Source organism: Anolis sagrei, chromosome 2 (assembly GCF_037176765.1).
Source record: "Anolis sagrei isolate rAnoSag1 chromosome 2, rAnoSag1.mat, whole genome shotgun sequence".
Taxonomy (NCBI): Eukaryota; Metazoa; Chordata; class Lepidosauria; order Squamata; family Dactyloidae; genus Anolis; species Anolis sagrei.
Window position 1 is genome coordinate 137,729,281 of NC_090022.1, and position 14,442 is coordinate 137,743,722.

The window sequence follows — 14,442 nt, forward strand, 5'->3', positions numbered from 1 at the left end:
GTGGGTGGCTGCTCCGTGTGTACGCTGCTCACCAGGCTTCACCTTCCCTTGCCTGGGCACCGACGAGAAGGGAGTTCTGCAGCCCTCAACCTTGCAGGGCCCGGTGGGGGCAGGTGTCATTTTTTGAGGTGGGCCTTGCTCACCCACATTGGCCCCTTCTTTCTTCCTCAGCCGCAGGGCGCCTTCCATATGATCCTGCCTGCGTGCCCACCCGCCAAACAGGGAAGGCGCCCGCAGCCATGGCAGAAAGAAGAAGAGGCGGCGCTGGGTGAGCGAGGCCTGCCTTGAAAAGTGCCTCCCGCCTGCCCCACGCCCGGCCCAGCAGGCTGAGGGCTACAGCAAGGCTCTCTTACTGCCGATGCCCAGGCAAGAGGTAGAGAAGGGTAGGAAGGAAAGAGGGAGAGAAGAAAGGATTGAAAGAGGACGGGAAAGAAAGAAAGAAGGAAAGAGAGAAGAAAGGATGGAAACAAAGAGCAAAGGAAAGGAGGAAAGAAAGGTAGAGAAGGAAGAAAGGAGAGAAAGAAGGTAAAGAAAAGGGGGGAGGGGGGAAAGAGAGAAGGAAAGAAAAAAGGAAGGAAAGGGAAGGAAGGAAGGAGAGAAAGAAAAAGGGAGGGAAGGTTGGCCACAGCAACGCTAACAGACCAGTGAGTGTCCATCCCTCATAACCCCCCCCCCCCCATAGTAGGAAAAAAAAACAAAAGATAAATGACATACAGAAAAAAGGGAAGGAAGAGGGAGGGAGGAAGGAAGGAAGCAAAGAGTAAAGGAAGGAAGGAAAGACGTAGAGAAGGAAGAAAAGAGAGAAAGGAAAAGAAGAGGGATGAAAAGAAATGGGTAGAGAAAGAAGGAAGGAGAGAAAGAGAAAGAGGGAGCGAAGGAAGACGAGAAAGAGGGAGTGAAGGAAGGAAAGACAAAAGGAAGGATGGAAGCAAAAAGCAAAGGAAGGAAGGGAAGAGGCAGAGAAGGAAGAAAGAGAAAGGGAAGGAAAAGAAAAAGGGAGGAAGGAAAGAGGTAGAGAAGGAAGGAAGGAGAGAAGTAAAGAAGAAAAGGAAAGGAGGGAAAGAAGGAGAGAAAGAGAGAGGGAAGGTTGGCCACAGCGACATTTGGCAGGTACACTAGTAGCTAAATAAACTCCCCAATTTTGTGCACGTGTGTTATTATGGATGTGCATTCCTTGACGGTTTCTTATCCAAGCCCTAACAAGTGCTTCCCCTTCTAAGCTTCCAATATCAGGCAAAACCAAGTGCCTTTTGTGCAGGGGTGTAAATTCATTTTCATCAAGGCCCACATCAGCCTTATGGTTGCATCCATGGACGGAGAATCCATGGCTACAGAGGGCCTGTATATATATTTTTTCACAGTGATTGGTGATCTTTGGTTTTTACCCAATTTGGGTCCTCAGATGTTATTGAAGGATAACTCCCACCATTTTGATTACTGCCATGTGGACTGGGGATAAGGGGGATTGCAACCCAAGGGCACTTGTGGCTCTGAGGATGGGGAAAGGTTAAAAGACATTTTAAAGTCAGGCATCATACCCTCAAGCCTTGTCTCTAAATCCAAATCCTACTATTCTGACTAATCAGAAGAAAGTGGAGCTTTTCAGATGTTAAGGTATCTTGAGTTCCATCAGCTCTGGCCATGATGTCTAATGATGAGGAATACAGGAGTAGCCCAGCATCTGGAGGGCCACATAAAATGACAGGACAGGCCAGAGTTGGCCCACAGACCTTGGGTTTGAAACATGTGCTTCTGCATATTTAGGATCTCATCATGTTCAGATACACAGCTTAGGCTCTCTTGGAAGTATCCTTTTTTTCCCGTGACAGGAGTGGCTTGAGAAACTGCAAATTGTTTCTGGTGTGAGAGAATTGGCCGTCTGTAAGGATGTTGCCCAGGAGACACCCAGATGTTTTTGCCACCCTTTGTGGGAGGCTTCTCTCATGTCCCTGCATGGGGAGCTGGAGCTTATCCACCCTCTCCCTGGATTCGAACCTCCAACCTGTCAATCTTCAGTCCTGCTGGCAAAAGAGTTGAACCCACTGCTCCTTGGGAGTGTCCTAAATGAGGCAGAGAATGTGTGCCATTATGACACAACCCTAATCTACTGGCCTTCAAACTTTAGGCCACAACTCCCAGCACAGCGAACGATTGGCCATACTGGCTGGGCTTGCAAGGTGCTGAAGCTGAAAACAGCTGCGGTCAGGATACAGCACCTCCCTTTCCACACATGACAAGCGGAAGGATGAAACACGCGAAATATAAGGCTGGACGGAAGGGGAGAAATCAAGCGTGTAAAGCAACCATTACTGAAAGAGGGGCGACACATAGCGGAGAGCTAATCTACTCGATTTTTTTTTTAAAAAAAATGCTTGCGCACACACACACGTGCAGATATATAGACACAGAGCGATGTGGGGCGCGGGCGTGTCAGGAGGGTTTGCTTTCACACGAGGCTGACCCCTCTCCCCGCCTGTGCGTGGCTGCTCCATGTGCGCCTTCCTCCCACTCCTCCTCCTCCTCTCTCTCTGTCTCTCCCCCTCTCCATGCGGGGAGGGCACGTTTGGGGGCTGCCTCTTCCTCCTGCCGAGCAGAGAGACATTCCCGGGCACGTGGGGATGCGGGGGGGAGGGAGCAAGCCCGGGCAGGGGGCTTCCCGCGTGTGTGTCTGTGTATGTGAGGGGGAGGGAGACCCCTGTGCAGCCGCCGTTGTTTCTCTCTCCCCCCCTCCTCCCCTTTCCTGCTCGCGACCAGACATGGCGTGGGTTTTTCTCTCTCTCCGGGGGACGGGCGCATCCACACACAGGCACGCGCGCACACACTCCCTGCTGGCTGGGGCTCTGCCGTTCCCCGCCGCGAGACGACCCTCGAGAAGGGGGAAGCCCCCCCCCAATGGAGAAAGGCTGTGCCCACTTGGATCACCTGTGTGGTCTCTGCGTTAGCGCCAAGCTGCTGGGCGTGGGAAGAAGAAGGGACAATGCTTTCTCCTCTGGTGTCTTCCTGTCCCCGCGAAGCCATCTTCCTTCCCGCTCTCCCTCCCTCCCTCCCTGGCACGCATAGAAAGGCACGACGCCGCACGTGTCTCAAGGTTCACACATGCCTCTTGATTTCACACGTTAGAGGCTCAAAAACACCTCTTGCTTAAGAAAACCCCAGGCAGGCGACTTCCAAGGCAGGCCTATACCTACTCAAGTTCTTAAAGACACCACATCCAGGCTTGGTCTTGGAAGCTAAGGAGGGTCAGCTCTCGCTGGGTCATCCTTGGATGGGAGACCTGTGGGCTGTTATTAGGACAGTATCTGCACCCCTCGATTTCGGGTCAGAGAATCCTAAAGTTGGAAGAGACCTCATGGGCCATCCAGTCCAACCCCCTGCCAAAAAGCAGGGAAATTGCATTCAAAGCACCCCCAACAGATGGGCATCCAGCTTCTGTTTAAAAGCTTCCAAAAAAGGATTCTCCACCACACTCCAGGGCAGAGAGTTCCACAGCTGAGTGGCTCTCACAGTCAGGAAGTTCTTATTATTCTCATTATTTCTTGTACTTTGGCTGTTGAAAAGACAGTAACACTATGTAACACTGTTTTTGTTGCTCGACCATAAATGTCATTTCCTAACCGGTTCTAACACGGAAAAGAGGCACTGTTCCATTATCTGGGCAGAGGGCACTAGGGGGCGCGAGACAGCGAATGATAGTCCATTTTTTGTGGGTGGGGGGAGTTGGAGGAAAGGAAATGCTGGGGTCTCCTGTTTGAAACCCCAGGCTTTGTCCTGTGGGGCTCCTCAGGGGCCCGTTCTTTCCCCCATGCTCTTTAACATCTACATGAAGCCACAGGGTGAGAACATCCAGAGTTTTGGAGTGCGGTGCCACCTCTATGCAAATGGCACCCAACTCTACTACCTACTCTTTTCTACCCAATTCCAAGGAAAACATCCAGATCCTAAACCAGTGCCTGATGGCAGTAACAAACTGAATTGGGGACAAACAAACAGAAACTCAGTCCTGACAAGACAGAGGTCCTTCTGAGCAGTCAGAAGGCCAATAAGGGTATAGGGTTACAGCCTGTGTTAGACAGGGTTAACACCCCCTCCCCTTAAGACGCAGGCTCACAGTTTGAGTGTTCTCCTGCACTCATCACTGACCCTGGAGCCACAGGTGTTAACAGTGGCCAGGAGAGTCTTCACACAATTAAAACTTGAACACCAACTGCTCCCATACCTTGAGAAGTCAGATCTGGCCATAATGGTCAATGCCCTTGTCACATCCAGACTGGATTAGTGTAATGTGCTTTATGAAGGGCTGCACTTGAAGACTGTTTGGAAGCTTCAGCTGGTCCAAAGATCAGCGGCCAGGCTGCTCACTGGAACACTGTACAGGGAGTGAACAACTCTCTTGTTACGGCAGCTCCACTGGTTACCAGTCTGCTTCCAGGTGTTGCACCAGGTGCTTTCCCTTGAGAATTTTCTGTTTCACTTCGTTTTTCCTCACTCGACCCCTTATCTAATGATGTTTTTTCTGACTCTTGTGATTTACCTTGGAGCCCCACACTGTCAGAACCAGTTTCATTTACCTGGCCTGCATCAACACTTTGAACCTAGCCTGAATCTGCATCGCTTTGAACCCCAGGAAATCCCACAACCCCTTCTGAAATACCAGTGAACCCATCAGTCATTGGCTGCTGAGCTACAACACCAGGCACAATTCAAGGTGCTGGTTTTAACCTTTAAAGCCCTGAACGGTTCAGGCCTAACCTATCTGTCCAACTGCATTATCCAATATGAGCCTGCCCGAGCCCTGCAATCAGCTGGAGAAGCCCTATTCTTGGGCCCACCCCCGTCTCCAGTGTTGTTGTTGGGAAGAGAGAGAGGGCCTTCTCGGCGGTGGCCCCTTGGCTTTGGAACTCTCCCCTGGAAGACATTAGAATGGCTCTGTTGTCCTTTAGAAAACAAATACAAACTTTTCTTTGGAAAGAGGCTTTTGGAGAAGACAGTGGTTAACTGAGTTTAATGGCAATGAGTTTAATAACTGCAATAGATTGTGATTATGGCAATGAGATGAAGGCAATTTTTAATATACTGAGTATTAATGCTGGCTTAACGTGTAATGTTTTAGTGAAACTTCTATATATTATGGGTCATGTATTTTGAGTTTGGTGTTTTTATGTTGAATGGCATCTAATTTTTGCTGACTGTTAGCTGCTCTGAGTCCCTCAATGAGGGAGAGAGGGTGGGATATTAAGCAAAGTAAATAAAATAAATAAAATTTTCCCTTCTTTTTGTTGGTTATCCCCCCCCCCCCTTCTCCATATCATAAACGAAGGTTGTTTCCACAGTGGGGACATGGGTGGAAAACAGGGAAATGGTTTTCTTCCTTCAAACACTCCCCCAATAAAATGGACTATCCTTCTCTTTCTAGCGCCTCCTTGTGGCCTCCACTCAGATAATGAAACAATACCAGGAAAAGTTTATTAAATTGCAAAACTTTATTTTTCCGGCTTGGTTAAAAATTTCATATGAAAGCTTTAAAATAGTAGCCACAAAAATGAAGTTTCTTGAGTATAACAGCCACTTTCAAAGTAAGTATCACACAATTAAACATGAAATAACACTATCAAACTAGGAACAGATTTTTTAAATTTTGTTACATAGTGTAATGCTACACTGTATTTTAGAGGAAAAACTGCCTCTGAGGATTCCTTGCCCAAGGAAAACCCTAGGTGTTGCTTTATGAGGTAGCCATATTAAGTTCCCTGAAACTGAACTTGTGAAAAGGTGAAGGACAGCCTCCCACCAGTGAATTACCCTCCTTCACATCTACCCTTTTTATTCAGGCCTGTTCAGGTTTTTTATGTGTGTCAGGAGTGACTTGAGAAACTGCAAGTCACTTCTGGTGCGGGGGAATTGGCCATCTGCAAGGACATTGCCCAGAGGCTGCCCAGTTGTTTGATGTTTTACCATCCCGTGGGAGGCTTCTCATGTCCCGGCCTAGGAAGCTAGAGTGTACTCCGCTCCTTGGTTCGAATTGGCGACCTTTCAGTTAGCAATTCAGCCAGCCACAAGGGTTTAACCCATTGCGACACTGGGGGCTCGAGCATGAAAGAATTTGTATAGAGGTTCCTGTCCCTTTTTAAAGCTGTTGTCCGGAAGGGAGAATTTGGAAAAGGTGTTTGACATATCAAGGCAGGGATGAGTTGCCCCATCTATCTTTATGGCAATGGGAAATCATATGCTCCCCACCCCCTCCAATCTTCATGCCTTTACTCCTCATCCCTGGCTATTTCCCATGCTGGCTGGAATTAATGGGAATTGGAGTGTAATGAGATCTGGAAGAATATGTGTTCTGAATCCCCTTTAAAATAGAACTTTCTTTGGGTCAGAGTGTGTTCTAAAATAGGCAGTCCAGATATAAAGCCTAGCTTTATGAAGACTGTCTAGCTAATGTACACAATATATCTTAATTCTTTAAAGCTGATGATTGGATTGTTAGGATTGGATAAAAGGTGGCAAGAACAACAAGAAAATCTCCCTTTAATATCCTGCACTAGGATGACCATATTTGGTGATGACATTGTTGGGAGCTCATAATATTTCTTCCTCATAACTAAGGCCAGCTTCTTAATGTGGTATTCCTTATCTGCCCAACGATTAGCCATGACAGTAGGAGTTCTCCAGCACTATAATAGCCATGGTTCCATCCTGTCATATCCTGGGATTTGCAGTTGATACTTTTCTACCAAGGAACTGTAGTGCCTCCAATCAAACAACAAGCCTCAGACTTCTATAGTCGTAACAGTGGAATCATAGTGCTACTAACCTTTACAGTGTGAAAGAGTCTTAAATCAAATACACTAAGGGTGCATCTACACTGTAGAATTAATGCAGTTTGATCCCACTTTAACTGCCATGGCTCAAGGCTTTGGAATCCTGAGATATGTAGTTGCTGAGGCACCAACGCTCTTTGGCAGAGAAAGCGAAAGGCCTTGTAATACTACAGTTCCCATCATTCCATAGCATTGATCCCTGGCAGATTTATTTCATGTCAGGAGTGACTTGAGAAACTGCAAGTTGTTTCTGGTGTGAGAGAATTGGCTGTCTGCAAGGAGGTTGCCCGGGGATGTCCAGATGTTTTGATGTTTTACCATCCTTGTGGGAGGCTTCTCTCATGCCCCCGCATGGGGAGCCGGAGCTGACAGAGGGAGCTCAACTTGCTCTCCCCGGATTTGAACCACTGACCTGTCAGTCTTCAGTCCTGTCGGCACAAGGGTTTAACCCATTTCGCCACTGGGAGCCCTGCCAGTTAAAGTTGTGTGAAACGATGAATTTTACAGTGTAACTGCACCCTCAGAGATTTGCCTCCAAGCTGCCTCCACTCACTCTTCTTCTTTCCTTCCTTTCCTGATTTTGCTTAGAGGTGATGATCAAGAAAGGGAGTTTTGCAGTCTCTTTGTGGGTTTATACAGCAGCAGCTATGGATGCATGCTTCAGAATTCCATAAGCAGATATAGACAGGTTTCTTCCTATAAGAGATTTACAAATGAAAATGGACAAATAAGAAGGAAATAGAAGAACAATGTAATCGGGTGTAATTCACATGCACTTAAATCAATGGCAGCTGCAAATAAGAAGGATTTGGGTTTCTGCCAAAGGCCTGGGGTCACAGTGAGCGGGTTTAGATGAGAGACCTGGGGGAGGGTTGGACTGGATGCATGGCTCTTGTAGTCTCTTCCAATTCTAATGTTTCTATGATTCTCAGATCCGCTATCTTGCATAGTTTGAATACTCACAAAATTTTGTATCCAGTACTGTGGAGCAGCCACGGGGCTATGATTTTAGGCAGATTGGCAGCAACCATATAATTTAGCATTTATATAGTACTCTGCAAGTGTTCAAAGTGCTTCCTACAGATGATCCTTACAATCCTTGCAACAACAGATCTGTAGACAAAATCATTATTATCTTCATATTTCAGACAGAGGCAGTGGGTGGGGAGAGAAGGACGTTGATGCCACCCAGAGAAAGCTGCTGGCTGTAGAGAGGTTTCAGAGCTTTATCTTTCAGTCTCTTGTAGCTAGATCCAGACAAAAAATGTGGAAGGGGAAATGTCTCCTGACTTGCATGGACAAAGCTTCTTTTTTCAAATACAAGGACAATTGTACAGCTGCTATACCAGGCTTTCCCAACGTGGCGTCTTCCACATGTACTAGATTACAACCCCCATCATCCCAGCCTCCCATCACTCCATTCTGACTGAGGATTATGGGAGCTGTCAACCAACACATCTAGAAGGGTTATCATTGAAGAAGACAATACTATACTGTAACAGCTGTGGTGCTTCGCTGTGCTAGTTGACAGTAGAACTTATATTCATACGCTCCAGTTGTCCCTCTTCACCTGTCCCTTTTTTGTGTTTGTGCCTTTGGGGAAGGTTTGGAGATGTCTTTTTAAAAACAAAAACATGCTAGTGTTCCCACATGGTGCATTAGCTTCCTTTCCACCTCAGTGGATGTTGTTTCTATGTAGATATTCTATAAATACAACCATGCCCCTTGTGAAAGATATAATATTCTCTCCAGTATTGTTTTGCTGTTTTAGGAGAACACTGTGGTTGTTTTATTGACATTTCTTTAGGCCAAACACAGACCATGTTATTGTACAGTGATTTTTTTTAAAGCATAAGCAGAATATAAAGCTGGAGGAACAGTGATAATAATGATTGTTGTGGCGGGTGGTGATGATTATAATGACTGGAATTCTGTACGCCATTTATATATGCATAAGTGATGATGCTAGGCAGTGAATCCCATCCCTATCCCATAAATCTCCACTTTCCGGGAAACAGCCACTGCAATTGATGGGTGGGGCGTCTATCCTCCCCCCCCCCCCCGCTTGATAAACAGCTGCCCACTCTTTCAACACCTTTCATTAGTGATTTTTGTTGTGAGAGACAGGAATGGGACCTTTTTTGCAATCCCCTCTCATGCCCAAGTCTTGTGCAAGGGGATCGAGGGGAAAGTCAGCTGCTTCCCAGCCAATAGAAAAATGGAACCCTGTAGATCACAATAGCTGCTGCCTGGAAAGTAGGGATTCATGGTCCTATATAACCCTCTAAATGTAGGAGTTGTTAATACATAGTGGCTTCAAATATGTAACACACTTGCATCTACTATGGAGGATTCTAGATGATGATGATGATGATGATGATGATGATGATGGTGTAAAGTATATAGACCATATGTGGGTGATCTAATGTGTGAGGCTTGTTCTGAATACACTAAGCTCTTTTCACCTGGGAAATGCTGGAGAGTATTAACTTGAGTTTTAAGGCTGCAACCTAAGACCACAGATTATATACTTCTGAGTAAACATTAGGTTAGGAACAGTCTGCTTGAATTCCAATTTAGTATTTCTGCATTTGGCATTCTAAAGTAGGTACAATGTGCTCAGCCACAGCCCCCAGTGACTCAGTAGACTGTTTGGCCCTAAAAGCAGCATGGAGCAAGAGGGAGTGCATATGTGATTTCAAAAATCAGATAGCATAGGGTTACGTTTCCTTAGGCTGTGTCATTGCATTCATTTGTAAGTTGCCACGAAGGAGACACTCGCAAGGCCCTCAGTCTGAAAGCGTATGGAGGAGCCCAAATTGGCAGGTTTTTAAACATCGAAGATGACAGCTGTCTCTATGGCTGAAGTGCCTTTCTTTCTCCCTTTAGCTGTTCTGATGGGGGGGAAAGCCTATCTCGGGATGCTTGGATTGTAAATAGGCCTCCTGTGACCAGGATGTCTTTTGATCTCCTGTCAAGAGGGATCCATTACCTCATTGGGGTTTTGACCTTCTCCTCAGGGCTCAGCTGATTCCTACACCAGCCGCCCATCGTTGGACTCCGACGTGTCGCTAGAGGAGGATCGCGAGGGCGGGAAGCGGGAAGTGGAGAATCAGGCTCAGCAGCAGCTTGAGAAGGCCAAGGTATGAGGTGGAGTACTATTCTCAGCTTTGCATTACCAAGCTAAATCCAAAGCATCTTGCAAAACCTCAGAATAAACCCAACCCTTTCAGTAACAGTTGTGATGTGCACTGAAGAAAAAAATGACTTATGGTGACCTTATCACAGGTTTTTTTCTGGCAGACATTTTGAAATTAGGTTTGCCTTTGCCTTCCTTTAAGACTGAGAGGGTTTGACTTGCCCATGGTCGAGTGAGGATTTGAACCTCCCAGTCCTATGCTCCAAGCGCAACACCATACTGGTTCACTCTGTGCCAGTAGACAACTGGTTAATGTTTGCCATGCTGCTGCCACCAGAGATTCTAAAACCCATTGAGGTTAAAGTGGTCCCAAATGGCATAAATCCTAGAATTGTAGGCACACCTCAGTGGGCAAGTGTAAGAAGTAAAGGGAAACTGGGGGCAATGTGCAAATAACTATTACATAACAACTACAGTGATACCTCGACTTAAGAGTTTAATTTGTTCTGTGACTGAGCTCTTAACTCAAATATCTTATCTCAAAGCAAATTTCCCATTTAAATGCTATTAATCTGTCGTCGTCGTCCCCAAAAAAACCTCTCACAATTTCTGTTATGTGTTTTTAAATAAGGAAAGGTACTTTATAAATAACAAATGATGTATAAATGCACATTCATATTGAACAAAAAGAGATAAATTTTAAAATGGTAGAAGCACAAAGTTGTGTCAAGGAAGCATATTTGAGGCAATAAAATGTGTGTTGGCCAGTGTAACAACAAGGCAAAACCTGCACATTTATGTGTAACAATAAAAAAGAAGAATCATTTTTAAAATAGTAAATCTTTGGAAACTTGAAGAGATACCAGACATTGACAGCTGGATAACTAAACAGAGAGAAACTAAGAAAAAATAGAGATGTGGACAAATTAACTTACTTTTTAAAGAAGAATTGGGAAAATTTAATAAAACTAACAAATTGGAAGTTTTTTTGAAGAATATGAGAAAAGATAGAAACAGTTAAGTGGGAGTATCGAGGAAAAAGGCAAATTGAAGGGGAAAGACTATTAAGAATGAAAACCTTAACCGCGAAGGCTTAGAATATAGATTCCCCCCTTTTTATCTCTTCTCTTCTCCTCCCCCCTTTTAAAGACTTTTATATCTTTATTTCCTACTTTTATTTAACCTTATTGTTCCACCACTTTTTATGTAAATGAAACCTTTTTGTGTGTTTAGTAAAAATCTATTTAAACAAACTTTAAAATGCTTAAAGAACAAAGTTGTGGCAAGGAAACACAAAGTGCAGAGGCAAATACATCATTTTCTTTATAGTCTACTCATTTCAGCCTCCCTCCCTCTCTTGTTCTCTCTCCCTCTTTCTCTTCATAAAGACAAACATACCAGGAATAAAAACCATACAAAATCAACTAGCCCAAAGTTCCTCAAAGTGGACAAGAGCAAAGCAGATGGCAGTCTCTCAAAGCGGACAAGAGCACAAGGCATGGAGGCTGCTTCCTTGAAGCCCTAAAGCCTTGTACTCTCGTGCAGGCCCGTAGCCAGGATTTTGATTCGGGGGGGGGGGGGGTGAGGATTTACCCTAGCAAACCTTTTGTATCGTTATCCCAATACCCCCATGCATAAGTTGCTATATTGAGCACGGTGATCAGATCATGAGATTAATAAACATAGCAGTTTAAATAATATACTACTAAGGCCTTCTTGCGGACCACCCTGAGAATATTTGCCCCCCCCCCCCCCCCGGCTACATGACTGCTCTTGTGCTAGCAGTCCCTCTGGTGTCAGCTCTTAAATCAAAATGCTGCTCCTATGTCAAAGTGAAACCCAGTTCTGGTAACAACTCTTAACTCAAAATGCTCTTAGGTTGGGAGACTCTGAAGTAGAGGTTCCACTGTATTATATAGAGAGGTTTAGCCTCCCTTGTTCAGAATTCTGAAAATTGAAATACTCCAAATTCGTCCACATGGTTGGCTGAGAAAGTGAAATGTTTACTCCTTAATGCATTAATGTATACAAATTCTCAAAATATTCTCATAGACTATGTATATATCTATGAGATATAAATAAAGTTTGTGTTTAGACTTAAGTCCAAGATATTCCATTATTTATGTATATGCAAATTAGGAAAAAATGAAATCCAATATACTTATGATCCCAAGCATTTTGGGTACCTGTGTAAAGAAAAGAGAAAAAAGAGGAAAAGGTGCAGAGACAGAAAAAATAAGAGGGGGAAAGCGAAGTAAAAAGTAAAAGTGACTTCAGTTTTACCCATCTGCTACAGTTACTTTCTAATTAAGTCTCTTCCATCTTCTTTAGTTTATTCATATAATACACTTCTTTCTATAATCTATCCCTTTGGTAATACACACATGAAAGAATGTGAGCTTGTCACATTAGCTAATTATTCTAAAGAAAGTTAATAAAAGATTAGCTTTAATATCTATCCAATAATGGTAATGAATTATAATAATTACATCTATTTAATCAGGAAAAAATAATCTCTTCTACCCAATTCTTATAATCCAGTGATTAATGTTAAAAAATTAAAATTAACAATTCCACAGGAGGAGAAACAATGTAACATAATATGACTTTCTTTTGAGATTTTGTCCAAATTTCTCAATTTCTATGAGCCCCCACTTGAACTCCAGTGGTTGATCTTCCAGTGTTCTGGAGCTGAACTTGATTGTGATGATACTTAATTGATCTTTTTTGTTCTGGGACGGGAAGCAGCAGCACCCCAGTAGACACAATAATACTGACAATCCTGTCTGATTTTTTTCTGTCCACCTCTCCCCGCCTGCCCCACAGCACAAGCCAGTCGCCTTTGCTGTCCGTACAAATGTCAGCTACTGTGGTGCATTGGATGAGGAATGCCCCGTACAGGGCTCTGCCATCAACTTTGAAGCCAAAGACTTCTTGCACATCAAAGAGGTGGGAATGCTGGAGGAATATGAGATGGGTGAAAACTGGTCATTTCAATGGAATCTTTGTTTTCAGGAGTGGAAGGAAAGCTCATCATGGTGTTGCTGTGGTGGGAGAACCAGAAGTTCAGGAGCAACACTTTCGCACCCCATGCTTCAATGATACTCCACAATTTTAATGTATTGTCAAAGGCTTCCTGGCTGGAATCACTGGGTTGTTGTAGGGTGTGTTTTTTTTTGGGCTATATGGCCATGTTCTAGAGGCATTCTCTCCTAGGACATGGCCATATAGCCCGAAAAAACCTACAACAACTCCACAATTCTGTTTTTAAATTTTAAAAGGAGCAGTGATTCTCAACCTTTGGGTCCTCAAGTGTTTTGGCCTACAACTCCCAGAAATCCCAGCCTGTTTACCAGCTGTTAGGATTTCTGGGAGTTGAAGGCCAAAACATCTGGGAACCCCAGGTTGAGAACCACTGCTGTGGAGGATCTTCTCAAACTTCTTCCCTTTCCTAGTCACTTGTAGGTTCAGGAGAAATGGCTGCACTGAACAATTCCTACCATTGTTTCTGAGCTTAGTTGCTGCCCTGCGTGTTTTAATGAGTAAAGGGATTGCTAGTGCTCACCCATCTGTTCACAGTCAGTTACTCTCCTTCTCTAATTTGAAGGGACCAGTTCTCCAACTGATGTGCTTTCCAGAATATGTATAGAGATGAACTTAGAAGCTAGGTGGGCATGTGGTCTCTGACCTTGTACAACAATGTCTTTCCAGAAGTACAGCAATGACTGGTGGATCGGGCGGCTAGTGAAGGAGGGGGGAGACATCGCCTTCATCCCCAGCCCTCAGCGGCTGGAGGCCATAAGGCTGAAGCAGGAGCAGAAAGCCAGGTGAGAAGGGCAAGGACAAAAGGGATGCACAAATTAGTAGGATGTGTGATAGTTTCCTGTGGATGGTGGGCGTCTGTCTCTAAATATAGAAGTACATGATGCGCCCTCCACTGTCCAAGTTCTGCATGCTAGCTGAACTCAATTCACTGCAGAACTGTGCATATTTTTCTTATTGTGCATATACAGATGACTGCATGATAGGTGGTTGGACTGCAAGGTCTATGTAGTCTCTTCCAGCTCTGTGATTCTGTCATTTCAGCTGTGTAACACTGACTCTTCTTCTTTCAGTATAACTAGACTTTGTGAGAGCGTCCTCTGTACAGGTTGCTCCTGTATCTTCTAAGCATGTATTTCCAGTTACAAATAAGCATACATTAACTTAACCTTTTAGTTAGTCCACACTGTTGTACTAACTTTTGTCTTCTTCCTCAACCAGGCAGTCTGGCAATCCCGCCATCAGCAACCGGCGATCGCCTCCCCCATCACTAGGTAAAGACATAAACAGGGCTGGGTGTTTGCCATGAGCCCGTGTGGTGTGTAAATGTGTTACTAGATGCAGAATCCATCTTTCTTGAATTGCTTGAATTCTTCCCAGCACTTTATACCAGCAGTAGTATGCTTGAAAGTGTGTGTACAGTACCTGATAAAGTGTTAGCAT

The 14,442-nt window shown here is 44.7% G+C and overlaps 1 protein-coding gene across 3 annotated transcripts in view; it reads left to right on the top strand.

The window, feature by feature from the left end:
* The window catches only part of CACNB3 (calcium voltage-gated channel auxiliary subunit beta 3), a 52,825-nt gene that overhangs the window by 22,430 nt on the left and 15,953 nt on the right, over positions 1 to 14,442 (top strand). For all 3 annotated transcript variants that reach the window (XM_060764131.2, XM_060764133.2, XM_060764132.2), the window contains exons 2-5: positions 9,839 to 9,961; positions 12,784 to 12,906; positions 13,669 to 13,784; positions 14,221 to 14,273. In XM_060764131.2, coding sequence (XP_060620114.1) covers positions 9,839 to 9,961; positions 12,784 to 12,906; positions 13,669 to 13,784; positions 14,221 to 14,273 — 415 coding nt within the window. The remainder of the gene's footprint in view (positions 1 to 9,838; positions 9,962 to 12,783; positions 12,907 to 13,668; positions 13,785 to 14,220; positions 14,274 to 14,442) is intronic.